We start from the raw sequence: 25,191 nt of genomic DNA, 5'->3' as shown, positions 1-25,191 counted from the left end.
GCACTACAACCATTGTCCCTGAAAGTTAGAACCCCAGAGACAGTAGACAGATCCCAGCACTCTTTCTGTGTACATGTAAGCCACCAAAGTTAATTTCTCACTGCAAGAGTCAAGGACAAGAAAAGGACTCGGTCTCGTTAAATCTTAACTCTTTATCCTCAGTGACATTGCTTTCCTTTGCAGTTTTCATCTGAGAAATTTCAAGGAAACATCTTGTTTCAGAGGCAATTTTGTTCCTCTTTGAAAAACAGTGACACATGGACTAGAAAGGACAACTGTAACAAAAAATACACTGTGAAACTTTCATTTTTGTAAACACCCAATTTAGGCAGCGACTAATCTGTCGTGAAGGGAAACCCAGCCCTAGTTAACCTAGTCACCCATAAGAATCTCAAAATGCACTTTCCCCCGTATTCCCCTCCCCCTCCTTTATATAGAGCTTTAAAACCATTTTAAAGACATTATGTTAATTCTTAACTCGCTATGAGGCAAAGTGTTACCACCTCCACTTTGTAGATCGATATTTCATGTTGCATTTTTCCTCCTCTAAAAGCAGATCATGTCCAATAGCACGGCAGCATGAACTTCAGCAATCTCACTCTGGTATGCACCTTGCCCATCTCTGAAACCTCCATTATGCTGTTTCACCTCATGCTTGGTATCTATGTTAATGTTTCCTCACAGCAAGGTTTATTAGTTTTGCCACATGAAAGATGGGACTGCAACCAGAAGTAGAACTTACACGTTTTTGGGATACAGTCCTGCAGCGGGGCTATACTTCCTTTTGAAAAAGTGTGCTTTCTTGGTAAATAGAAACTGATATACACTTAACTCTGCATAACTAACATTCAAGAGGTTATACAAGTAAGTTTTGGAATTGGAATACCTAAATATATTTTCTTCTAGTGTAATTTTAACTCACCAGGGATAGCATCTGGAGAAAGCTTTCCTGTGGCCAGCATAATGTCCCGGAAGTTGAGAGATGCATAATAGACTTTGCAGAGCTGAACGTTGGGATTAGTTGCACGGAAGTGTTGAAGTGGGGAGACAATCCAACGAAGAGACGAGAGGTCTCCACGAGTTAACACATTTACATAGGCATATTCTGTCATCCCCTGAGGTCGCGCTGCAGAAGAAGGAACAATAAGAACATTAACACAGGCGTATACCTTCCCGAATGAGTAAATTCCTTGTGTAATTGCTACTTTCTCCATTGCTCAATTGCTTCTCTCTCCAGAAAGCCCCTTTTTACCGTGCAATACTACCCATACCCTAAATAGCTCATCCTTCCTCCTGGCACCACAGCATGCTACCGCTCATCAAGCTGTGGCGGAAGAATTCCAAATGATCCATTATACAATAATTTTTAAGTTATAAGAAAATAATTGTAGGAACAATAGCTATTCATTTTGTATTCAAAGTCTGCTCAGACTCAAGACCGTGCAAGTGATTCTCAGGCCTCAAAGGAGTTACCTTGCTCCAATGGGAGATGCCTGAAGGAGCCCCACTTTCCATCACGATACACATTCATCACCAGGTCTTTCTGAACAATCTTCTGCATCTCCAGGGAAGAAAGACTGGTGGGTGGGACAGCTGAGGAAGGGTTCAGGTTGGAAACAAAAACACATCTAGAAGCCAAGAATTGTGATGTTATTTGTTTCGTTACAGGCCTGAAGAGAAGCTAGTACAAAAACATCTCATCTCTAACTGTGACTCAAGGGCATGCCTCCATACCTGATTCTGTGGCCTTCTGCTTCAAGGCGGAGGCAATTCACCATTCCCAAAACTCCCGAGTTCCCACAACTGGTGGCAGTCAACCACACAGGCTGCTCTGATGGGTCAGCCAAAACTTCCTACAGGACAAAACCCAAACTGCTTTAGTAGGAACCACAGAAAGTAATTAGCCTTCATATCCTTAAGGCAGATATTTAATGACTTCTATTTTAAGAAGAATTACTGAACACACACAAGTCTTTGAACACTGCTAAATATCTTCTTTAGAAAGCATAATGATTTGGAAATTCAGACATCCAGGACACAGGAATTCCTACCTTTAAGGATTCGACCCACTTATAATGGGTTTCATCTACTGGCAGAAAGACGGGTGTTTTGGCAGGGGCTTGCCGGCGGCACAGGAAAATAACTGAGCCAAAGAACGACTTCTTCATTGCAACTAGATTCAGTGAGGCTTTGCTGAATAAGCCCTCCCACTGAGCCTGTCAAATCAAGTAAAACAACGATTAACAAGAAAGTCACAAGTCAGTTAAAAATACAAGTCACATCTACAGTTTATGTGGAGTCTCCTCAAAGAAGGCTTCACCAGGAACAACAGACAGGGGCCGCATCTTTCTTGCTTTTGCTTGAAACCTCGGCATCTGTTCTGTATTGCCCAGGTATGAATAGATATCTGATTACGCCAACAGTATTTTACCCATGTCTCGACTATTCCTTCTTCCCTAAAAGACCCTCAGAAAGCAGCAGTGCAAGTATCCTGAAGCCCTAGTTAGGGAACCAGTCTTGCCACACTGCCAAGAGTGCCAAACATGGAACAGCGATCATGCTGTCAAATCCCATAAGGTATTTAAACACATCTAGCATTTAATTCCAACAGCAAGGCACATCTCCCCAGACAAACACGATGTACAGGCTCCAACACAAAACATAAAGTGGAAACACCAAGTTTAGACATGATTATATAGAATCATAGAATGGTAGGGTGGGAAGGGACCTTTAGAAATCATGTAGTCCATCCCCCCTGCAGAAGCAGGTCCATCTAGACCACATCACATATAGATACACAAATAACAAGAAAGCACTTTAAATGCATTCAGAAAGGCTTTACTGATTGAACTCAGTTTACTCTTCCAATGTAGTATGTGCAAATTCACTACTCTTCTTCAGAAGTGTTTACTACACATTCCTGCAGAGGGCCTCAATGAAAGGTCGTGTAACCAGTGTCAACTCAACACTCATCACAAGAGCATCTGCAATCAGCAGACTCCTGACTACCCAATGAGAAGTTACGTGTCCTGCCAGGAGGCTTACCTCATTCAGGAAGCTGTGTTTCTGCCTTAGATCCGGACTTGTAAGGAAACTGACAATCTCTCCAAGAGTTTCTCCTTTAAGAAGGGTGTGTAGCAAAACAAACCCTCCTTCTTTCACTGCAGCTGACAAATTAGAGAGAATTTCAGCAGTGTTCCCTAGAACACTTGTTGAACAGTTGTATACCACCAGGTCAGCATTGGTCAGATTTCCAGAGGGAGGGTTAGATGGATCCCATTGGCTAGAGACAACTCCAGCATCTTGTAGCTCTGTTTCAGAAAGAGTTTCCAGGTTGCTGTCAGTGGCAATGTACTCCATCTGCAACAGCGGCTGAGTATTCAGAATACTTTTGACACGAGAGAACAGATGTCCACTTCCTGCAAGAGCCTGTGAGAAAAAAAAGAGGAAGAAAAAGCAGAAAACAAGCTGAAATACAAACGATATCCAGAATTATAACTGGAACCATAGAAGTATGTGATCAGGTCACTAGAAGGCTTAGAAACACTAGCTATAGCCTCATCCCAGGTTTCCAGCTAACCTCTACTATCTTCATCCTGTGACTGGTCATGTTCTCCAATGCCACATCCAGGCAAGCCTTCAACTCCGAAGAGTCTAGCAATCCACTGAGAAGAGGATCATCCCGGAAATGCATTTTTTCTCGAGTCACGATCTGTTCCAGCTCAGAATGGAGGTTTCCATTCAGTTCCAGATGGCAGATTTCAGCAAGGACATGCTGAAGGCCCTTCTGTATGGGCGAAGGCTCTGCAGCAGCCCCTGCAGTTTCTAGTCCAGGGATGACTAATTTGACCCCATGCACTGCCACCTTAGCTGGCAAGCTACGAACCAGATCTATGGAGAAGGGGAAACGAAAGGATGAGTCAGATTTCTTAAGGTTTTTCTTTCCCTCTTTGCTATATTAACTGATCTGCACCACAAATGACAGTGTCCTGTATCATCAGTGTAGCCACAGAAATCCAGTGCACGTTCATGATTACATGTTGTGCAGTACTTGTGGCCCCCCCATACAGGCAGGCTTTGTGGCAGGACAGTCTAAAACACTAAAGTCACCTGTGGCAAGACTCTGACTGGTAGAGGGCAACTAACAGAAAACTTTTGACCAATTTAGGAAGTTGTGGGAGAAAACTGTAAGTTCTCATCAATACAAAAATACTAAAATGCTTTTTTACTTTAAAACCTGATGAAAAATAGCTCAAGCTGACTGAGATCAGAAACAGCATTACAAAAAATAAGATACAGCAAAATTAATCACTAATTTTTAAAAGAAATACTAGTATTTCCCCCTTTGATAAAAAGGTCTTTAAAGTAATGAGCTGAGTGGATGTCTCCCCATCCAAAGAGCACTATACTAAGCCATTAGCTGCACCTATTCTATTCTTACAGCAAAGTTTTTGGTGTGGCTCACTGAACCGTTCTCCCTCCTTGGATATGCTCTTGTGCACACAACCAAAAGGGGAAAGGTGAGCTTATCCATTTTAGCAGTTCACAGCAAAAAACAAAACAAGAAAGCTGAAGTGTTGGTGTTTGAAGCAACTAGGCTGAATTTCTCCATAAATATGACTTGTTGTGTCACCTGATATCTTATTGACTGTTACAGAAGAGTAGATGCCCCTTCCCATGGCTTTACTCCTACCCACATTCTAGAGATACCTCATGCAGAAGTAGGTTTTAGCTTCTAGCAGAAGCATACAGACACAGGAGTCCTGAAGTCTTCTACAGAGACCAACACTTTTTGTTTGATCTTCTGAAGTAGCATGAACAGCTTCTCTCTGACATTTCTGTCAGGCAAGAAGATTCCCCTGGTGTGACAAGAAAACAATCCCACTCTACCTTTACAGTGCCTCAGATAGGTATGAAGATGGACACTGGAAGACAAACAGTTACTCTCAGTATAGGGCACAAAGCAGAACTTTTCCAGTGTAGGAGGGATACGGTCCTGTTGTCGTCGTGGTGCCACAGAAGCATGAAGACCATTGATCTGAACACCTCCTGCTTTAAGGCTATCAAGACAGCGGTCCACCACAACATCAAAAGCTGAAAAGGCAGGAAGGAATTCCAAGTTTGCATCAAACACTACAAGTATTTCACTGAAGGCAATCAGATGAAGAATGTCCTGTCAGAATGTTACGGAAGCTGCATAATAACATGAGCTGCACAACAGCTTGAAGGCTAAGAGGGGCCCTCAAGGTCCACCCTACTACTTAAAAAATCAAACATTCATCCACAGAGCAGTAAAAGAAGCTACAATAAGCCCAAGCATGAGACACATTACCTTCTACATTGTCCTGGTATTGGCGCACCTGCTCCTGATGCAACGCTGGGTCAATACACACCGAGCGAATCCTGGTGGGTAAGCGCAGACTGCGTCCAGTCTCAGCTAAGATTATTACGTGTAGCAGAGTGTCAAGGAAGGTCACCCAGTTTCCATTCCACAGAACTTTTCCTGTGCTTGCTGCAGAAGAAGAAGCCTCACTGTGACTGCCATTCGGCAGATGCCAGAAATCGCTGTTTACCAAATGCTAAGTCTGCTGTATGTACCCAACTTCCCCCGTGAACTCCAATATTCAGTTCTACATCGGAGAGAACAGCTTTCCCAGGGCTCTGCCGGAACTCTTAGTTGTTCTCCATTATCACACAATGTATAATGGCCTCACAAAACAGTCAGATAGACCGTTAACACAAATGGAATTAAAAGATCAAATGCTCATTATCCTACTACAGAAATCAAATTCACCTTCACTGTTGCATTCCAGAACGCCCTGGAAAGTTGGTCCATAATTATATCCACGCAGATGCAGCTCTTGGTAAATATCTTCTTTCAAGAGGCCAAACCCTGAGCTCACACCTGCTTGAGTCTGTAAGTCAATTGTCTGGTTATGGAAGTTCTTCAGAGCGGTGTTTTCCAGGAGGGAAATCTTACCTGATGGGCACAGTGGCAAGAATAAGAATCAATATCCACAAATAATGGATTTTAGTGGGGCAGCACATACCCTTACACTTTCTTCACTTACCACTCACAGCCAAATTCCCATTCCCTGACACCTCAAAGCGATGGGAAGCAGGCATGAGTCTTACTTCCAGCTGTACTGATCCTGCAAGAAAGATTGAGGAAGACAGTCATCCATTGCTACCATTGTCAAGCAGAGCCTTCACTTTCACCATCTCCAGACTGACTGCACAACATGTAATAAAGATGACCACAACATGTGCTACTCGACTGTGTTAATTAGTTTCTTTGTTCAGTCATGTTACACTCTCTTTCTCCTCTGTTCCTCCCCATCTTCCCCTTGCATTTCTTTCATCCCACTCCCTTTATCTTCATTACATGGTTTTGCAGTTGTACCAGCACTCCTCACCCACCCTTTTTGGGAAGGATAGTTGCCTGATGAATTGTGACTTCTTCAAACATAACAGCCACTTGTTCCATAGCCATGCCAAGAGACCGTGCCAGAGTTCGCCAAGCCAATACTAGGTATCCAGTTGCTGGGTAGAGGACTCTGCCATCGATGCAGTGACCAACCAAGTAGTGGTCAGGAGATTCAGGACTCACATCTGTCAAAAAATAAAGAGCAGAACAAAAAAATAAAACCCCACCCTAATAACGAGGTCTATAAGAGGTTCTAATAATTTCCCCCACTACCCTGTCTAACAACATGCAGATCTTAAAACTACTGAGTCTGAATCAAGACAGTTTCCTGGTCTGTGCATATTCTTTCATCTCATTTCAGAAGCAGATCCAATCTTTTGCAATCCAATCCAAACCAAACATTACGCTTCAAAAGATGGCTTCAAGGATGCTGCTTTGAGTATCCTTTTCCTAGTTTTACAGGAGAAATGCAGGTGTAAAGCAGGAGAGACAAACAAAAAAGCCATAAACAGGCAAACACACCAATATTGTAGACTGAAGCAGATGCAGAGCCTTTGGAACCTGATGGAAAGTCTTCAGCTTTTGGAACATCCCAGTCCTGGCTGTGGTCCCACTTGATGTATGGAGAAATAAGAGGTGTTCCCACTGGGACAGGGTATTCCACACGTGGGAATAAGTTGTTTCCAAGAACATTTATCCTAAGATGACAAAAACGATCAAGACAATGGCGAGGGCCCAACTGACCATAATAGTCAAGAGATCAGACAATAATTGGTCTTGGGCTCCACGTCTATTTCTCCAGGAGTATCGTGAACACTTACTGAAGCCAAAGTTGCAATTCAAACCATGAGCAAGATGCAAAGTTTATTTCCAAGAGCTAGTTCCAGGTTCCTAAGCCTCTAAAAGGGGATTAATGTTTAAAAGGCACCTTCCCAGCCGAATTGGTCTTTAACCCAAAGCAACACTTCATAAGTGAGCATGCTGAATATGTAAAGCATATTATGTAAATCATTTTTTCCCTCCACCCAGTTTTGTTGAAGGAGTATTTCCATCCTTGAAGGCATGCACACACCAGTACAGAAATCTGAATTCTCTCCTAACTGATACCCCACTCACCCTCCTCCCTTAGTCTCCTTACCCAGTTAAATGAATCTTTCCAGCCTGTGTTAGGAAGAACTCCAAATTATTTTTGTGATCTTTCTTCATCAAAGGTAGGATGGTGCAGGTTGGTTTCAAAGTTCTCCTCAAGATAGCCTGGTTAAGTAGAGGCCATAAATCACTGGTAGGCATTACTGACTACTTAGTCTCTGAATTTTTTTGTGTATAGATCTCAAACCACTTCTGTTTCTGTGCCAAAAGTTCTGTGCTAGGTGCTAGAACGGACACCATTTAACAGGTAAAAGGAGGAGCAGCACACACTCTTTCAGCAACCCCAAAGCTCACACATCTGGTAAAGCAGAACTTAAGTAATATTCATGAAATTCTGCCAAAACACAAGTCTCCCTTTTACAAGCAGATAGTAAAGCGAAATCAAAAGCTGCACTTCAAGAACTTCAAGATGCACTTCAAGATCACCTTCTCAAGCCTCCCACTTGTGCATACACAGACACACAGCTTAGGCCCTTACTCCCAGGAGCAGCCCTTTGTAGTCTGAAGCATCCCACACCATTTTCCAAGCGACACCTATTAAATCAAAACATGTAGCCTTAAACATCTGACCCAACTTGTATCTTCTCTTCAACATGACCCCACAGTCTTTAAACAGGAGAAGGAAGGGAAGGAAGAGAAAAACAGAACTCCCAAACCCAGCTGATGAAGTCCTTAGTCACTTGCATTGAAGTCTAGAATTGCACAATGGATTTTAACGCTAAGTGCATAACCTTTTACAGAGAAAAAGACCTGCTCAATTCAAAAGGTCTGCTCTGATTCTCCCTTCCTGTCAGTTTCAAAGCATAAAACTACCACAACATAACGAATATACACTGGATGGGAACTCAGAAGTACTGTGAAACTACTAAACTTAATTCAGAACTAACCATGATTCTTCCTAAGACTTTTCTCCTCTTGTATGCCATAGAACAAAAAAACATCAGCCCTTGAGACTTAGGGTGATGAGACCAATCTGCCTGAAAGGGTAGAATGGCCCTCGAAAGGATTTGCCTGGTAAGGGTTAATCTTTTCTAAGGAAGCCTGCCTGAAAGGGTTGGCTCCTTAAACAAAGCCCCTAACTTAAGCAAAAACATCCTGTATACACAACAATGATAAGGACACCAGATGTCTTGTAGCCACGGAACATATATCACAAAAATGTAGTAAACAGTACCATAAATTTTGTAGATAACATTTGATTGATTTGTAGCATATAGAAAATATACGTACTCATATTGTTTGTTAACCTATACTGATGACCTTTGCGATATGTACTGACTATAAAAAGAGCATAAGAAGAAGCAATAAACTGTCACTTGCCCTAAGAGCAGTGGTCCGCCTGTCCTTCATCGTCCTGGAAAGAGCTGGTCTCTGACATTAGGGGACAAGCACGAGACCACAGCATTGATCTTTTAGAGCAAGTGGATCCTAATGTACCTCGTATTCTGCATCTTCTAGTATGGATCTAGCTCCATAAAGATCAATTCTTAGCGACCTGATCATTAGGGGAAAGGAGTTTATGAAGAAAGCTTCTGTGGTCTCGGACTACTTGGTCTAGGAGAAGAGGGGAAAACACTACTACCAGCCACCATCTTCTAAGACAAGAACCTCAAGTCAAATTCAGTGTACAGACTGTGATAACAGATTTTTTCATAGAAAGGCCCGTTTCCTGATCCTAATTTTCAAATGCAGTCTCCATTAGATCCAAACAATTAAATGCTTTTCCTACTTTCGGCACAGTTCAGAGAATTGACTATCAGCTATCTGAAATGCATGGTAATGAATTCAGGACAGCTGGATGGGAGAATGGTAGTGTGTTGGGACTTTTAAAAAGAAATATGAACATACATTCCTCCCCTCCCAAAAACCCAAACCAAACAAAAAAAAAGATCACATGAAAACCTCCACAAAAACCTCATCAAGACCTTGTAAAACAGAGACAGACTCGTAAGTACTGGAGGACAAATGTGCTCTCAAAACTGGGGCTGAGGGGGAAATTCGCTAATCCTCAGACTCCATCTCCTCCCTACAGCAGCCTATCAACACAGTATCATACTGCCACAATCAAATACAATACCTGTAAAAGAGCATGTGGAGCAATCTCTACTACAACAGCGTTCTCTGGAACATGTTTCAGACCTTCGTGGAACAGCACTGGATTCACCAAGTTGTTCACGTGATACTCTGCAGAGGAATACCTAGCTAGATCACTCTGCCACTGAGATTCAGGGATAGATGTACTGATCCATCGTGCTGAACGAGGCTTTGGGTGAGGAATGACCTACAGACAGATAAGGAAAAGGGACGAGAGGAAAAATTGTATGTTACAGATAACAAGACACGCAAAAGCAAGCAGCCCCTGTCTTTTCATAGGCCATCATTCTCAGCTTGATTGCTCGGGACATCCTCCTGCTTGCGGCCATAGGACTTCAAGCCTTAGCTCTTAGTGGTCTACAGGCTTTTCAAGAGATTTTTCTCTCCTCCTGAAGAAAGGAACACCTTTAAGCTCAGTATCACGCACGCTCAAATTCAGGTGCCTGAGCATAAGCTATGTGAGCCACAGTTTGGCATTATTACCTTTTTCAGGGCACTGAGCAGCACTGGTGCAATAGATGCCATGTAATAGGAATGAAATGCAACTCCAGCACTGCGCACCTCCTTTGCAAACACACCATCCTTTTTCAGTTTGGCTACAAAATCACTCACAGATTCCTAAGAAGAAGAATATAAGTGAACTAAAAATAAAAGATCACAACATATTCGGTATTTGTACAAGTCACTCTTACCCCATGTCCTTCATCACTTGCCACCTTTAAGGAGAATCATATCCAAGACGAGATTATTGCCCTCCTCAGTATTCAAATTTATCATTCCTTACGGCCATGACTACGTGACTATTCAGCATAACAGATTTTTTATTGCTAGCTTACTGAGGAACTAACACCACTTCCTCTCATAGAACATTTGAGTGATAAGTTTATATAAACCACCATGTTCCCTCCCACCATTTTAACTCAGCTCCCCTTTGCAAGCAGCTGAGGTTTAACTCAGCTTCACACTTTCTTCATACCAGAACTTTACAGGTCCCAGACACAAATTCCATATGCCCTGTACAAGTCCCTTGCTCACCAGAGGCCCCGAAACAGTGACAGTATCTTCAGAGTTGTGACAGGCTGGTACCACATTTGGAGGACAACGTTTCTTACATTCCTCCCACGTCAGACCTGCAGAAGAAAGATCTCAGGGCAACACAAGTGTTTCTAGCACTGGGCCTCATATGGGAAGGCAACCTTAATGCACAATTGCTACACTGAATTCAGCATTTTGCAAAACTGAGGACTCTTGAGAAAAGACAGACATCCCACTATTTTCCCGAAAATGACTCTTTGTACCATACTATTAAGGGAGAGGTGAGGAGGAACCCACATACTTTCAAAGAAGTTACAGAATTAATTGCTTTGTCTCATCTTGCCCTTAGCAATCCAAGCTAGAGTAGGGGAGACAACACGTGAGCTTGACATACAGAAACCAACAGCCACAAAATATTCATAGAAATTGACAGCTCTAGTGGCTTAAAGTAGCTTAACACATGCAGCATCCAGTTATGTATTAATACATGGATACAAGTCACAGGAAGAACTTGAACTCCACATCCTGTTATAAAAAACATATTATGTGCGGCACTCCCAGATAAGTTATATGACAAGAGTGGCACATATGTAATAGCAAGAGGGGAAAAAAGGCTAAATAAGGTAGATAGTCCTTTGTAGCATTAAAGAAAGAAGCCTAGGATTATAACAAGTGATCTAGTCAAATATACTGCATTAGATGTGCAACAGCTTTTTTCTTGTGTTTTAGCTTTTAGTTGACCATTGTGTCCAATAATAAGAAACAGAAGAACAACATTGCTACCAATAATAATTATTTTTAAACATGTAAGTCACCATGAAGCCACACAACAAAAAAACCTTCTGAGTCCAAAGCTCAAGTGAATTCTAACAGCATTAAGTTCCGCTAGCCAGTTGTCTGCTGCATAATACTGGCTCTCTGGTTTCACGTCTCATTGCTCTTGCAGACAGTCAGAAATATCTTTCTTAAAAAAATAAATTTAAATTTATGCATGTGTGTGTGTACACACGTATGTAAAGAGCCAAAGCACCCCTTGCCTTAAGATTTTCACTTCTCTTTTCAAAGAGATTATATACTAGGCCTCTGTCATCTGTTAATAAATCCCTCCATTTCTACTTAAGTTTTGGATGGATTACCAAAATTCTGCTGTATTCCAGGTCAGAGTAGTTATATATGTAACTTCAATATTTAACAACCTGATCTGTATTAGAAGAAAAAAAAAAAAAAAAGAGGCAACAGTAGCCAAAGCTTTACAGACATGATTGTCTCTACCAACACATTTTAGAACTCAGTTTTATTCCAATGCCATACAACAGAGATCAGATGTATTTTTCTGTATCACTGTTTGGTAAGAGTATACTTACCGACAGCAGCCATTCCGCCTGGGGGCAACTTCGCCTCTTTAACACATCTTCCCCTCCAATAAGCAGCAAGAATGGCTTCTTCATGACTTAAGGAGTTATCTGCATAGCCACAAGCTAGTTCTCCCACTGAGTGGCCCAAAATCCCATCAGGCTGCAGACCTGCAGCCTTCAGCAGATCAATCTGGGCAATCTGCAAGGAAAAGTAGGATTAGTGAGTATGTGCCAGAGCAAGCAGGTGTCAATCTCAGAGGCACAGAGCAGCAGTGAGCACTAACAAAAGGACTTTATTGTGCAAACATTCCTCTTGGCCTCACTGCCATTCCCCATCCCCGACTCCAACTGCAGCTCCAGCCTTACTCCAAAGGCAATCCCAAGAATGATTATATGATTCCAGTATTGTTTGGGCCTCTCCATTACATAGCTTTCCACTAAAAGTATTTCTAACAACATGAGGCTGCAAATTAAGAGGGGCAAGACCAGCTTTCCAGATCACTTTAAAAGCTCTGCCTCTAGTTTACTGAAAAACAGTGAATCTCACCTTAACACTCAGAATTGAGAGAGACCTAATTGACCACCATTTAATTATTTTTCAAAACAAATTTCTGAAGGTATTCAATGTAATCTTGTCCCTTGTCACAAACATTTACATAAGACTTAAAGGCACTCCTTAGTCTCTTAGATGGAGAAACTGCCCCACATACATAAACAAATAGTTTAGGATCAACACGTGTCCAAGTATCTTGCTAATAGCAGAACCAAAACCTTCCAGGGTGCATACTCCCTCCTATCAGAGGGAGATTTCTAACATTAAACAAAACAAGCTTCCATTCATTGGTATAAAGTGTTACCAGCTAAACAGACACGCTATCAGAGGATGCTTATGTGGATTGAATCTATGACACCATCCATCAGCCTCTGGAGTCTTACCTGAATAGCAGCTAGTCCAACAAATGCATGGACAGTGTCATCAAAAGTGTTCTCATCTGCCTGCAGAAGCAGGTCTGAGACCTTTAGGCCTGTGTTCTTCAACGCCTTGTCTGAGCGCAATATAGACTGGCGAAACAAATCCAGCTTCATAAGGCTCAGGCCCATACCTTTCCACTGCGTTCCCATGCCTGCAGCACAAGCAATGAGAAAGTGAGCTTTAGTAACACCCTATAAAAGGAGCAGATGTCACATTTGCTCTACCAGTGAAACAATTCTAAGAGCATGTTACATGTCTAACATCCTCTAAATAAGGCATCACTTTTTATTGTCTTGGACTTTGCTAACATTAGAAAATAACAAATTTGGAAGGATTAGATAAAATACAGGAAACACAAATCTTTTAGACTGCTGCAAGAGTCTTAAGGCTCTTAGGGCTGCAAGATCCTTCTTCCTCATGCTAGAGAGGAAAAGAACATTAGAGCACAGAGGCTAATTGCTCAATCTCAGGATCTACAGAGGAATGCAGAAGCCTAGACCCACTGCTGCACACCTACCTGAGCATATGTACCAGAGTGGTCTACCAGATGCTTGAACTTGCTGAATCTCTTGTATGTCATTCTCAGTGCCAATTACTGTGTAGCCCCTGTAGGGCATGGAGGATACAGGAACCGTGGAGATATCACTGAGCAGGCTTACAAGCGGGACACATCCCCCATGTTTTCTGCTCTCTTGAATTAGTATTTCCACAGCTTCCTGGGTTCTGCCACAAATTTGAACCAGTCTTGGTGTGTTACAAGTCTCCAGAGGCTGGCGTTTGTTCACATTTGGCCTCAGAATGACATGAGCATTAGCACCTCCAAAGCCAAAAGAGTTGATGCTGACAAGGCCACCTTTTACTGGTGTTGGTTTGTAAACCACCTCCAAAGTGCCATCTTGTAAGGCAGGAATATCTGGATTTGGAGTATTGAAATGAAGATTTGGAGCCCACACTCCATGTTCCAGAGAGAGAACGATCTGGAAAAAAAACAAAGTGTTTTGTGCTCCACATTTTCCTGTAACAAACATTCTTTTGTTGTTATTGTTTTACTGTAAGTTACCATACAGCATACACTAAAGCAGTTCTACGTTTGGACAAAGCAACACTTCAGAGAACAGCCATTATTGATGTTACTGAGGCAGTATCTGCTCCACCCAGGCAAATTTTAAGTCTATGCGGGCAGTCAGCAGTGAAGATGAGGGTGGTAGCTTTAAGTCTGGCTTCCAGAACCTAACTGGAAAGCTACACAGTCTCGCTGGAAAAGGAGTCCCGCTACTCAGGAATACCACATCATGTTTCTGCCCTTTCAGATCCTGTCCCTTCATCATGCTCTGCTACATTGCTCTCCAGTCACATATTGCCACACATGCTCTTCCTTATCATAAGGGAAGCTTCCATTTCTGCCTTTGCTGCAAAAGAGCCAAGCTGAAGCACCAGTGAAGTTTTCCTATGTTCTGCACCCATTTGTTGTGTTCTTAATCCAAAAAAGAAGGAGTGGCGGACTAGTCAGAACTGGCAGAGCCAAAAAAGGTGTCTCAAAACACCTGATCTGCCATTCTAATTAACTTCCGAATCTTAAAATACCAAGCACTGCCCAGCTTTCAAAGGATCAAGAAGAGACACACAGCTTCCAATATCCTTCCAAAGCCTCAGGTGCTTTAAAGATGACAGATCTGGAAACGAGACCCAACACAACTAAATAAAAACACAGCAAAAAAGAGAGTCTATTCTATTAGGTGCCATGGGCTCTGATTAGTTAAGTGAGAAAACTGACGAGAAAGAATGAGAAAACATGCTGTCAGAGAAGTCTTCAAAAAGAAATTGTGGCCCTTGTCTTTGCAGTTCTGAATCCTCTGAGAAATAGAGACAAGGAAACAGTACCTGAAAGTTATGATCCTGCCCTAACAGATCATAGCAAGACTGCACTAAACAATTTTTAACATACAACAGTATGAATGGAGAGGTTTATTTTGTGACTCGGTTATCATTCCTTCTATGAAGAAAGTGTCAGTCTGAGACAGAGGTGCAAAAAAAGGTAATCTTTCCTTTACAGAGAGACAGATATCGCCAACTACGTGACTTGCTTGCAGATGAGGCTATGCACAGAAAGTAGTATGTATTCAGGCCTAAAATTCTAGCAGTGACAGTGTATGTTATTTCAATTTGCACAGCTCTAAGGCTGTCAGTAATAGGCTTACAACTAACTGTGAACATTAGCTAGCTTTCAGCTAAGCAGTTTAGCAGACAGAGCCAATAGATGACTGTCTGCCTACAGCAGTAGTCAGGCCGGTTGCTAAGACAAGCAGTTACTCAAGATAGTAGCCTCATCCCAAAGAGCTCACCAAGCTTCTTGCCAACATAAGAGAGAAGAGGAACAGATGATACATCCCTGACTAACAACCAGAAGGATCAGCTACTCTATTGGCACTAAAGGCCACGCTGTCTCTTATCTTTGGTCATTACCCACTACTCCTAACATTTAAATCCCTCTACTTGTACACCTCTCAAACCCAAATTGCTTACTACAGGGTTCTGTTAGAAGGTCAGTGTAAGGATAATCAATGAAGTGATCCCAAAGCCTTTATTATGAGCAGAGTTAACGCTCCTGAAGAATTCTGCAGGAAGGGAGAAACAAAGTGTGCATGGGCGTATGCGTGTGTTTGTGCGTGCATGTGGCAGAGGGCTGCTTGAGCACTTGCACCCAGCTTGCAGAACAGCCATTTGACTTTTTAAAAGGTATTTGCAGGGTGAAGCAAGAAGTACCTAATTCATGAGAATCACCGGAGTTCTCATTACCAGTGAACATATCCTGGATCAGTGCAAATTTTTAGACAAGCAAGCATTAAAAACCCCACACACTGTTGTGCTCCACTTCTCCCTCAATTCTCCTTCTCAAGCTGCCTGTTACCTTGGCTAATGCAGCAAGCCCTGAGGCAGGTTCTGGATGACCCATGTTTGACTTGGTTGATCCAATCAACAGTGGCTCTCTGTCGCATTGACAGAAGACATTTACAATGCCATTCACTTCCTGTGGATCTCCAACCTAGTAGGAAAAAAAATTAAAATGGCTATTAGCTAGCACTTCAAAAACACATTACAAAAGAGAAATCTGAAAGAGTAAGATATTTGGACAAAATCTAGAAGTAGTGAAGCAGTACATATTCCAGTAACTGGTAGAAGGGAGAAATACAGTCCATTTCAGAAAAACAAAGAGTAATTTGATGGGAGAAAAGAGTGGTAAGTGATGCAAGGGAAGAAAATAAGGGAAAAAGAGTCTAAACCCAAAGGAGCCACACTGACCTTGGTGCCTGTCCCATGAGCTTCAACATACTCCACTTCTTCAGGTTTGATATCACGTTCTTTGTACAAAGAGCTGACCAACCGCTGCTGCATCTCTCCAGATGGGAATGTCACACCTAGGACCAAAATTGCCATTAATTCCTCTCTCCTATCAGATGCTTCCTGTTCTGATTTTAGCACTCTTTCAACTGATTGGGATACAAGGTCCCAAAAAAACCCAGGATTTACACCTAAGCACCAAACACAATAAGCCTCTCAAGCTCTTTGGAAGAGGAGCAGAGGAACCAGAAATTGACCTAAAGCAATGATTTAGACTAGTGAGGAAAGATACCAGTTAAGAGAATACTCGATGTCTAGATCGAGCAGAAGACGTGAAGATTGGTGTCTCCTTTACTGGAAAGTGAGAGAAGTGGAACAGCATTACGGAAAGAGCTTTGGAGTCAGACCACCACCTACGTTTCCACCATCAGTGCAGAAGTTACTGTGACGGTATCCTAAGGAATGCTAAACTAGCAACAGGACACCGCTGTTACTTTGTACAGTAGAAACCACCTCTTGTCTCTTTCGACTTCTTTACAAACCAGGGTCCTGAACTTTGCATGTCAAAACCAGAACAAACGAAAAAACCCTTCACACATCTAAAAAGCCACCCACAACAGCCGTTTTTGATGGCAAAGACTTGAGACTAAACAGTTCTGCAGGCATCTCACTTTTCAGAGGCTCAAGGCCTACCTTGCTCCTTAAAGCCATCAGTGTTACTTCCAGCATTGACTATTGTAGCATAGATCCGTTTAGCCATAGATCTCTTGGTCAGAAGAATGACGACGACTGCTTCAGACCGGCAGTATCCATTTCCTGAGTGCAGAAAGAGAAGAGCAGTCCCTAATTCTGCTTTATTTTGAAACAAGTTTCAAAACATCGCACAGTAAGGTCCTCATTCCTGAGCTACCACATACAACACACCACTGTGACAGTATGGCAGATCTACTTTTTAAAAAATTCATATCCTGGAAAGGCTTGCTGCTCATCACAAATTACGACAGAAAGCTTCCATTGAGAGACAGACATTTTCTCTTGCTACTGGCTGAGGAAGGGACTATACAGTTTCTTCCCCACTGGTAGTTTTCCAGGTTCCATGGAGCACGCAACACACGTCAGGTCCAGGCTATGTCCTGAACAGGGCACTTAGGAACAACCATGAGACCGGGTCTTTGCTGTATTACAGAGTATCTGGTCACAGACTCCACAGTAAGTTCCTCTCACACAACACGACAACCTTTTGTACTAATGCCTTACCTGAAACATCGAAAGCCTTGCAGGCACCATCAGGACTAAGCATACCCAGTTTCATGAACTGCACAGAAGTGTGTGGTTTCAGCAAAAGGTTGACCCCTCCTACTAGGGCTGCACTGCACTGTCCATGACAAATTGCCTTATAAGCATTTTCCAGAGCAATGAGACTAGAGGAGCAGGCTGTGTCAATAGTTATGCTTGGACCTTAAGAAACAGAAAGGGGAAAAAAAGAAGAGCTGAGTTTTATTGTTTATTTCTTAGAGCTGCTCTCAAAAGAACTAAAGGATTGGATCACAAGAGAAGCGTATTGAAAAAAAGTCTTGAGTAAGAGTTGCTTCAGAACGTAACACGTAATACTGACGGGGGAAAAATATCACACCATCTCTGCAGCTTACCAGGTATCAAGGGATGAGAAAGGTGAAAAAAAAACCCAACAAACATAAAGAGTTTGGCTTTAAGGATATTCTTCAAAATTACATCTGTCTCCGTCAAAAGGACGTATTGTAGCTTGACAGGCACGTCTCATCTATTTCCCTATTCTCACCATTAAAAACCCTTCCCCCTTTCTGTGCCACCCTGGTTATTATCTCTGCTTTCTGCTGCTCTTCAGAGAAATTCCCACCCCTACACTTTCTTCAGTGCCACACATGGTTCAAGTCACAACTAGGCCTTCAAATACATCACTTTCGTAGTGCTCTCAGTTCTTCCACTTCACACAAAAAAGCCAACTGTTTCAATCAGTTTGCCTCTGCACTAGCCAACTTCCACATAGATGGATAACAAACAGTAGTCATTCTAACAGAAGAAAAGACCCAGGTCTTTTTATGAAGGCCTCCTGACATCATCTTTCAGATGAATGCCAGCTATGCACATTAGCAGCAATCAAATTAAAGTCTTACAATGAGTCTTATCACAGTTATATCTTCTGCTTCTCACATGCCTTCTTACAATAGTTGCCTGCTACTTTCTCATTTCAAAAGGGGTCTACGTCATCATACCCATCCCACTCCTCTACAGGAACTGTGGCACAATCACGCTTAAGTTGCAATTTCTGATTAGCATTGACAGGTTTGGTGGGGACACCTACCTGTAAAGTCATAGAAGTAGGAAATCCTGTTGGCAAACATAGCACGCTGACAGCCAGTCATACTGTATCCCAAAAGCTCTTCTGGATCTTGGCTGAGGGCTTCAGCAGCTTCTGACCCACTGGCACCAACCCATACACCCGTGTCTGTGCCACGGAGGGTGGCTGGATTAATACCTATGGGGATATTGGAAGGTAGATTACAGTAAACAAACATATCTCTCCAGTTTGCCCTTGCCCTTATTATATCAGGTGTGCTAACACTAGTTCATGAAACACTACTGTCCCTTTCTGGCAGGCCTGCAGCATTAGTTCCTCACGTATAGTGACCTTTTATGTATTTTAACTGCAGACTTTACAAGTCTTACTGCAGTTAACCAGAACTTTGGTATTGGCTTTTAGCCAGAATATACTGTGTCTTGAGCTAGCTTTTCAGCTCAGTTTGACATTGCTAGAGTCTAGAATAAAACCATGTACAGAAGACACACATGCTGATCAGGTAAGCTAACAGCTGACTTCCAATGCAAATAAAAGGAGCAGACCAAAAGGGAGAAAAATCACAGCACTTGGAATATCACGTGAGCACATGAGTATCTATCTCTATCCACACAAAAAGCCCACATCTGGAGTACAAGACGGGATATTCAAGCCTACAGACCGAGCCTTAGTAGCAGAGGAGCAAGTGTTTATTTTAACAAGTCCTTTCAACTTTTGCCCGTGCACCTCTTATATTCAGACATGAACCTGACTAACGAGAAGAATAAACTTTTTGACTCTGTGGGTAAGTCAGTCAAAAGCTCAAGACAATGTCAGTGGAGGAGGAAAGAGGCTCCTAAGTCTCAAAGCATATTTCCTAGGCAAACCTCCTATAGATACAGATCAAATGCCACAAACTTTTAATGAACCCATCCAATAGACGGGAATACATCAGGCCATCTGCCATTCTTTTAGACCATGGATGGGAATTCTAAACAAGTCATATCTTGCTTTTGCACTACAAATATGCCTGTATCAAAGGAATCTGTTATGAAGTACCAGGGTAGAGCAAACATACAAAAGCTCACTTTTTAAGTGTTTCTGCCATATGACACAGGTGGAGATTTGCTGTCAGTACAGATTTCCTAGTTTTGATCCCAGAGAAAATAGCTTTGTTCTAAACCCCATACCAGTTCTTTGGTCTCCTCTCTACCGTAACGGCTTTCTCTTGTTAGGTATCTCATCATACAGGTCCATGTCTGCACTCACTGCACAGAGACAATAGAGCTCCCTCTTCAATCATTCAAGCTGCTTACCTCCATCCAAAATAGCTTCATAAGAAACTTCCAACAGCAAGCGAAGTTGAGGATCCATTGTATGAGCTTGTTTGGGATGCACCCCAAAAAACGATGCATCAAATTTGCTTATGTCCTTGAGCTTCCCATTTCTCTTGGGCAGTCCATAAATTCCTGACAAGAAAAATTCAACATTGAGTCTAAGACTACATCAGTTTTGAAGCAGCTACCAGCTGAGACAAAGCAGAGAATGGCCATGATCAGTTCTCAATTACACACAAAACCTTACTTCCCTGTTGCAGTACTGGAGAGCTGCATGAATATCTCACTGAAACTCTTTTGGAAATAAGAATGCTGCATTAATGAAAACAATTGTAGTTTTTATGACCCTCCTGGATATGGTAGCAAAAAGACACTTATCTAGTTCAACCATTTTTGCTTTGGCGAGCTGTACCAAGCACATAAACAGAGTCCAAATCAGCAATTACAGTCAGTCATCAGTTAGAAGCAAAATCAAAAGCTATTTTCTGCTTCTGCAAATCAGTAGGTTGAATTGCATAGACATCTTCTAAACTTCAGAAAAAGAATGAGACAGAAAAGAACATGATAAAAACCCCTAAATCACAGGACTGGAGTCCCTGTGCAACTTCTGATCGCAGAAACAAAGTCAGAGCTGTATCTGCTGTATCTGTTGATAGGTGTGGCAGTCAGACAGGACTCATGGTACCTAGATGCTCTACTAGAGCATTCTATCATTTGGAAGTAAGGTACATATTGCTCATAAGCTGGTACTACTACATGAGACCTTCATAAAAATGCTCTGTTCCTCAATTTCTTGATGTATCAGCAGTGAACTCAGAGCTCCATCAGGGTTTCACATCTGATAAATCCCTTCTTTTCACTGATTAATTCCTCTAAAATGCTCAGAACTCAGGGCTCCATGAGGACAGACAATAAGCACTCACCCGGTTTCCATCTCCGATCATCCTCTGTGACCATATCAACTCCATTAAGCAAGTTCTCCCAAAACTCTTGTAAGTTCTCCGATTCTGGCAGTTTTCCTGCTATGCCTGCAATCACCACGTCCTCCATCTCTGGACTTCTCCCTGTTGCTAAGATCCAAAAAGTAGTAAGAATAGTAAGATTTCACACAGAGAATGAGAGTATATGTATCTCTTGTCTTCCTGACATGTTGTAACCTACAAGCATATCTGAAGGAGAAACACCCACACAGGAACAGCCCATGGAATCTCTACTAAAAAAACCCCAACCAACAACAACAAAAAGAAACAAACAAAACCCCCCCAAGACATCCCAACTAACCAAATCTACCATAAGGACCATAAGCTCATTGGGGTCAACAAGGATGAGAAAACTGAAGGAGTGCTGGACTCCGAGAACCAACAGTTTCTACATGAAAACTAGAAAACTAACAAGTCTAGCTCTACTAAATGTAGAGTCTGTGAAGTCAGCAGAGAAGAAAGACTAACGTGCTAGAGCAGAGGTGGGTGGAGAAATGATGAAATACATATAGTAAAAGACATAATTACAATGCAAACCTAACAGGTAGCAAAACAAGTTCTACGATCATTCCAGAGTTAAACGCTAACTTCAGAATCAATAATCAGAAAGTTTGTTGGAGGGGAAGCAAAAACCAAACAACTAACAAAACTTCACAAAACAAACAAAAAAACCTCAACAGAAACCCACAGAAAAAAAACCCCTCAGACTCAGAAATATCACAATACAACTTAGCATCACCTTAAATACCCAAAACAAGAAGTACGTTTCATATATGAAGTGTTTCCCATCTGGACCTTGCACTGCCACATATGCACAGCACTGGGAATGGCGAGCTGAGTATTTGTGACAGACAGCAGTACTTTGAAAAAATAAATCTGTTCTTTGAACAGATCTGGATTCCAGATGGGATAAAAAATGTCAGTCGTTGTTCCAAAAAATTTGCATTCTAAGACCCCAATCTCAAACACCACAAAAGAGCATGATGCAGCATGGCAAACCTTGTCTGCAGATCACACCACCAAATGATAGCTCATATAGTACAGTCAAACACACACTCATTTCATTTTCTATTACACTAAAAATATATTAACAACTAAGCAGAGGGAAGGCAAATTAATCTGATGTCTCAGTTATGATCTAGAAACTATTAATTTGAACTTAAGAAGGCAACTGGGGGGAATCCATACATATGGCTTATTTTTAGAGAGATACACAAAAAGACAAATAAAAGCATGGTCGCATGAACCAGAGAGGTAGTACACATTCACAGTATTTCCTTCAATAATGCTTCTGGTAAGTAGAGGCGAAATAGTCTTTAATGTGTGGGAATTTAACAAGTGAAAGTCACAAAGAAAACTGAGTGTTCAAACAGCTAAAACTAGTAACTTTGAAGGAAAGACTTTTCTATGGAAGACCTAAAGCTTGACTTCCATCGCAGATTATGTTGCAGGCGCTTTGCTCAAGCGCTGCTGGTGCTCCATCGCAAAAGAGTACTAATGGCTACTCTTAGATGAGCAAGCACTTCGTAGCTGTTTTTCCAAGACATTTAATTTAGGTGTGGGTTTGCAGCCTCTTTCAGGAGTTCCTGATTCTTTTGGTCATGAAACAGGCCTCTCTTCCACTCACACATTGCTCAGGCATAACACCTTCCTGTAGCTGGAAGAGGCTGGGGTGTGCAGAGGGAAAGCAAAGCCCTCTTGGTTAACTGAGGTATAGCCCAGCTGGAACACACCGCCACGGAGGCTGCTGACTTCTTTTACCCTTCCTTCAGCAGCTATCTTGATTCAGAGCTGTGGGGTAACTGGAATTATGCAACATGCAACACTGAAGGAGAGGAGATGGTTACTTCATCCAGTCCATCCCTTCTGGGAACAGAAACAGAAGTGCTCCCAAAAGGACATATTGGATTTCTCAGTCCTATGTGAAACACTCAAGACAATAGAAGTTTCATTCCACTTCGGCTGTTCAATTAAACAGGGAAGGACTAAGGGCCAAATGTGCAAGGCCTTTAGTAAGACACTATTCTTCCAAACTGAAGTGGGTAGTAATTGGCCCAGTCCAGTCTGCTTGGAAGAAAAGCCTCTCAGTTTTCCCACTCACCTAAACCTAGCAAGTCATTTTATTATTGGTGTTATCACTGTACCTGGAGAACCAAATCAAGGACCACAACTCCGCTGTTCTGCACTAGGGGAAAGAAAGATCTCAGGCATGAAGCTTACAATCTAAGCCTAAGACAAGGAGACATACAAGATGCTACTGTGGTTATGATTCAATTTTATGCCTCATCAGTTTGGGCTATGACCCCTAGGGAGAGAAACATAATTTGTACTTCAGGGGACTGAAATGTCACTTTTGGGATTGCTCCTTCCCATCCCATATATTTTTCCTTGGAGTATCAGAAAAACTCCAACCAGGTACATCCTGACAAAATGTTCTTCTGAGACAGTGAAGCAATGAAATCTAGCAGCAAAGCAATTTTTGCCAAGATATTATGAATGTAGTTGAGCAAGACTGTGTCAAAGGTAGAGACAAAGATGCTGCAGTAATCAAAACACAGAAGAACAAGAGCCAAGAAGTTAATTTTAGCTGGGTGAATGGGCAAGAGGCATAACCTAAGGATTTTTTAATTTCACAAAGAACTGGAAAGATTTAGACTTGACTCAAATTGTTCCAGATGCCTACTTCTAAGATAATATACAAAGCACAGATTTAACACTAGGCATGATGATGATAATGATGATGACTTCCTGTGGAAAACAAGAGAGAGAAGAAGTAAAATCATGGATATTAAGTCATTCCCGATTAAACAGCAATTAAAATTGCATGTTACAGCTACTAACAACGTCTTTGATCTTCCTTGACAAAAGAATAAATAGATTATTTAAAAGTTGACTGATTTTCCTCCCAAATGGTGTGCTGAGTTATTTTACTGTATTAGAGACTATTTTTTTCAGTAATTTTTAGACTATGCACAGTACATTGACAGATTCTGAAGTATGGCACAGATCGGGAAAGATAATTATTTCTATTGCTGTTTTAAATGAGATTGGACTACAGCAAACGGAAGAGATACTGCATTTGATAAGCAAGGTGATCAGAAGCAGCAAGCCAAGAAAAAGAGACAAAGAGGGACAAACAGGATTATCTGAATTCGTAAGGCTATTTTTCACTGGATCCAACCAGACAGTTAACATCCTTTTTCTTTCATTTACCCAACAGTTTTGCCTGAACGGAATTTTGTTAATTCTTCCCAGACAGCTTGCATTTTTAAGCAAGCAGAGAGGTGGCGGGAGAAGCAAACACCCCACCCGCAACATATCAGTCCAACACCTCAGTTAGGCATAAACTACCACCTCACTGGATTTACACAATATTTTTTGGCAATGATAATGCACTGCTGACTCAGTGTGTGACTTGTAATAACTAACAATCCCTTTTGGTATTATTGACTAGTAACAACTTTCATCACTTTATACCTGTGCTCTGGTTATCTGCCTCCCACATTAGCCATCTGACAGGGCTGGTTTGTTTATTGACGCCTGTTCCTTTCTCCAATCAGGTTGTACCTTCTTAACGTTGTTCTCTATGTATTGGACACCTATTGGTATCACGTGAGATTAATGCTAGTATCAAAGTTGAAGTACTGTTCTCCATAGCTTTTAGAACATTTATTTTTCAGTGTCTCACTAATCCAACACAAAAAACCCAAAACCAAACACACCAATCAGGAAGAACATATTAATCCTTGGCCATAGTTTCTGGCAGCTGCACAATTCTTCTTTTTATACTAATCTATTGTTTCCCCTACAAAAATATCTGTGAAACTTGTAAGCTTTTAGATGGGGAACAAAAAAGAAAGAAAAATTAAAAACTGAAGGTAAAATTCGAGTTCTTCTCTCACTCTCATTTGCCAATGGCCAAAGAGAATACCTTTTCTTCTGCTGTATCTATGTCCATCTAAGGTTCAGCGAGGACAGGAGGGGGAGAAGGAGGAAGAAACCGTTTGCAAAGAAAAAAATTAACCCCCAAATCTCATTTTGCCTGAAGCACAGTTCTCTTCCCTAGACAGGAGCACAGTATTTGTTTCACTGTCATTTCGATGGCTGTCATTGTGGCAAGACAGAACCTTCAAAGACAACTCTGCGACCGTTTCCAGACAGGCCAAATCTTGATTTTTAGAAAAAAAT

At 41.8% G+C, this 25,191-nt stretch overlaps 1 protein-coding gene across 1 annotated transcript in view; it reads right to left on the bottom strand.

Annotated features, from left to right (window-relative positions):
- FASN (fatty acid synthase) overlaps nucleotides 1–25,191 on the bottom strand; it is a 40,098-nt gene that overhangs the window by 13,087 nt on the left and 1,820 nt on the right. The window contains exons 2-27 of the mRNA XM_062010588.1: nucleotides 20,947–21,093; nucleotides 20,003–20,155; nucleotides 18,714–18,887; nucleotides 17,630–17,830; nucleotides 17,066–17,188; nucleotides 16,334–16,449; nucleotides 15,942–16,076; nucleotides 13,551–14,010; nucleotides 12,997–13,184; nucleotides 12,070–12,259; nucleotides 10,706–10,800; nucleotides 10,154–10,288; nucleotides 9,654–9,857; nucleotides 7,566–7,681; nucleotides 6,950–7,125; nucleotides 6,421–6,612; nucleotides 6,072–6,152; nucleotides 5,795–5,980; nucleotides 5,333–5,512; nucleotides 4,891–5,094; nucleotides 3,581–3,891; nucleotides 3,046–3,429; nucleotides 2,052–2,216; nucleotides 1,735–1,853; nucleotides 1,474–1,628; nucleotides 923–1,126 (exon numbers count right to left, since the gene is read on the bottom strand). Of these exons, the coding sequence (XP_061866572.1) occupies nucleotides 923–1,126; nucleotides 1,474–1,628; nucleotides 1,735–1,853; nucleotides 2,052–2,216; nucleotides 3,046–3,429; nucleotides 3,581–3,891; nucleotides 4,891–5,094; nucleotides 5,333–5,512; nucleotides 5,795–5,980; nucleotides 6,072–6,152; nucleotides 6,421–6,612; nucleotides 6,950–7,125; nucleotides 7,566–7,681; nucleotides 9,654–9,857; nucleotides 10,154–10,288; nucleotides 10,706–10,800; nucleotides 12,070–12,259; nucleotides 12,997–13,184; nucleotides 13,551–14,010; nucleotides 15,942–16,076; nucleotides 16,334–16,449; nucleotides 17,066–17,188; nucleotides 17,630–17,830; nucleotides 18,714–18,887; nucleotides 20,003–20,155; nucleotides 20,947–21,073 (4,774 nt within the window). The 5' untranslated portion in view covers nucleotides 21,074–21,093. The remainder of the gene's footprint in view (nucleotides 1–922; nucleotides 1,127–1,473; nucleotides 1,629–1,734; nucleotides 1,854–2,051; nucleotides 2,217–3,045; nucleotides 3,430–3,580; nucleotides 3,892–4,890; nucleotides 5,095–5,332; nucleotides 5,513–5,794; nucleotides 5,981–6,071; nucleotides 6,153–6,420; nucleotides 6,613–6,949; nucleotides 7,126–7,565; nucleotides 7,682–9,653; nucleotides 9,858–10,153; nucleotides 10,289–10,705; nucleotides 10,801–12,069; nucleotides 12,260–12,996; nucleotides 13,185–13,550; nucleotides 14,011–15,941; nucleotides 16,077–16,333; nucleotides 16,450–17,065; nucleotides 17,189–17,629; nucleotides 17,831–18,713; nucleotides 18,888–20,002; nucleotides 20,156–20,946; nucleotides 21,094–25,191) is intronic.

This window comes from Colius striatus, chromosome 18, assembly GCF_028858725.1.
Source record: "Colius striatus isolate bColStr4 chromosome 18, bColStr4.1.hap1, whole genome shotgun sequence".
NCBI lineage: Eukaryota > Metazoa > Chordata > Aves > Coliiformes > Coliidae > Colius > Colius striatus.
This window is presented reverse-complemented; position numbering and strand designations above follow the sequence as displayed.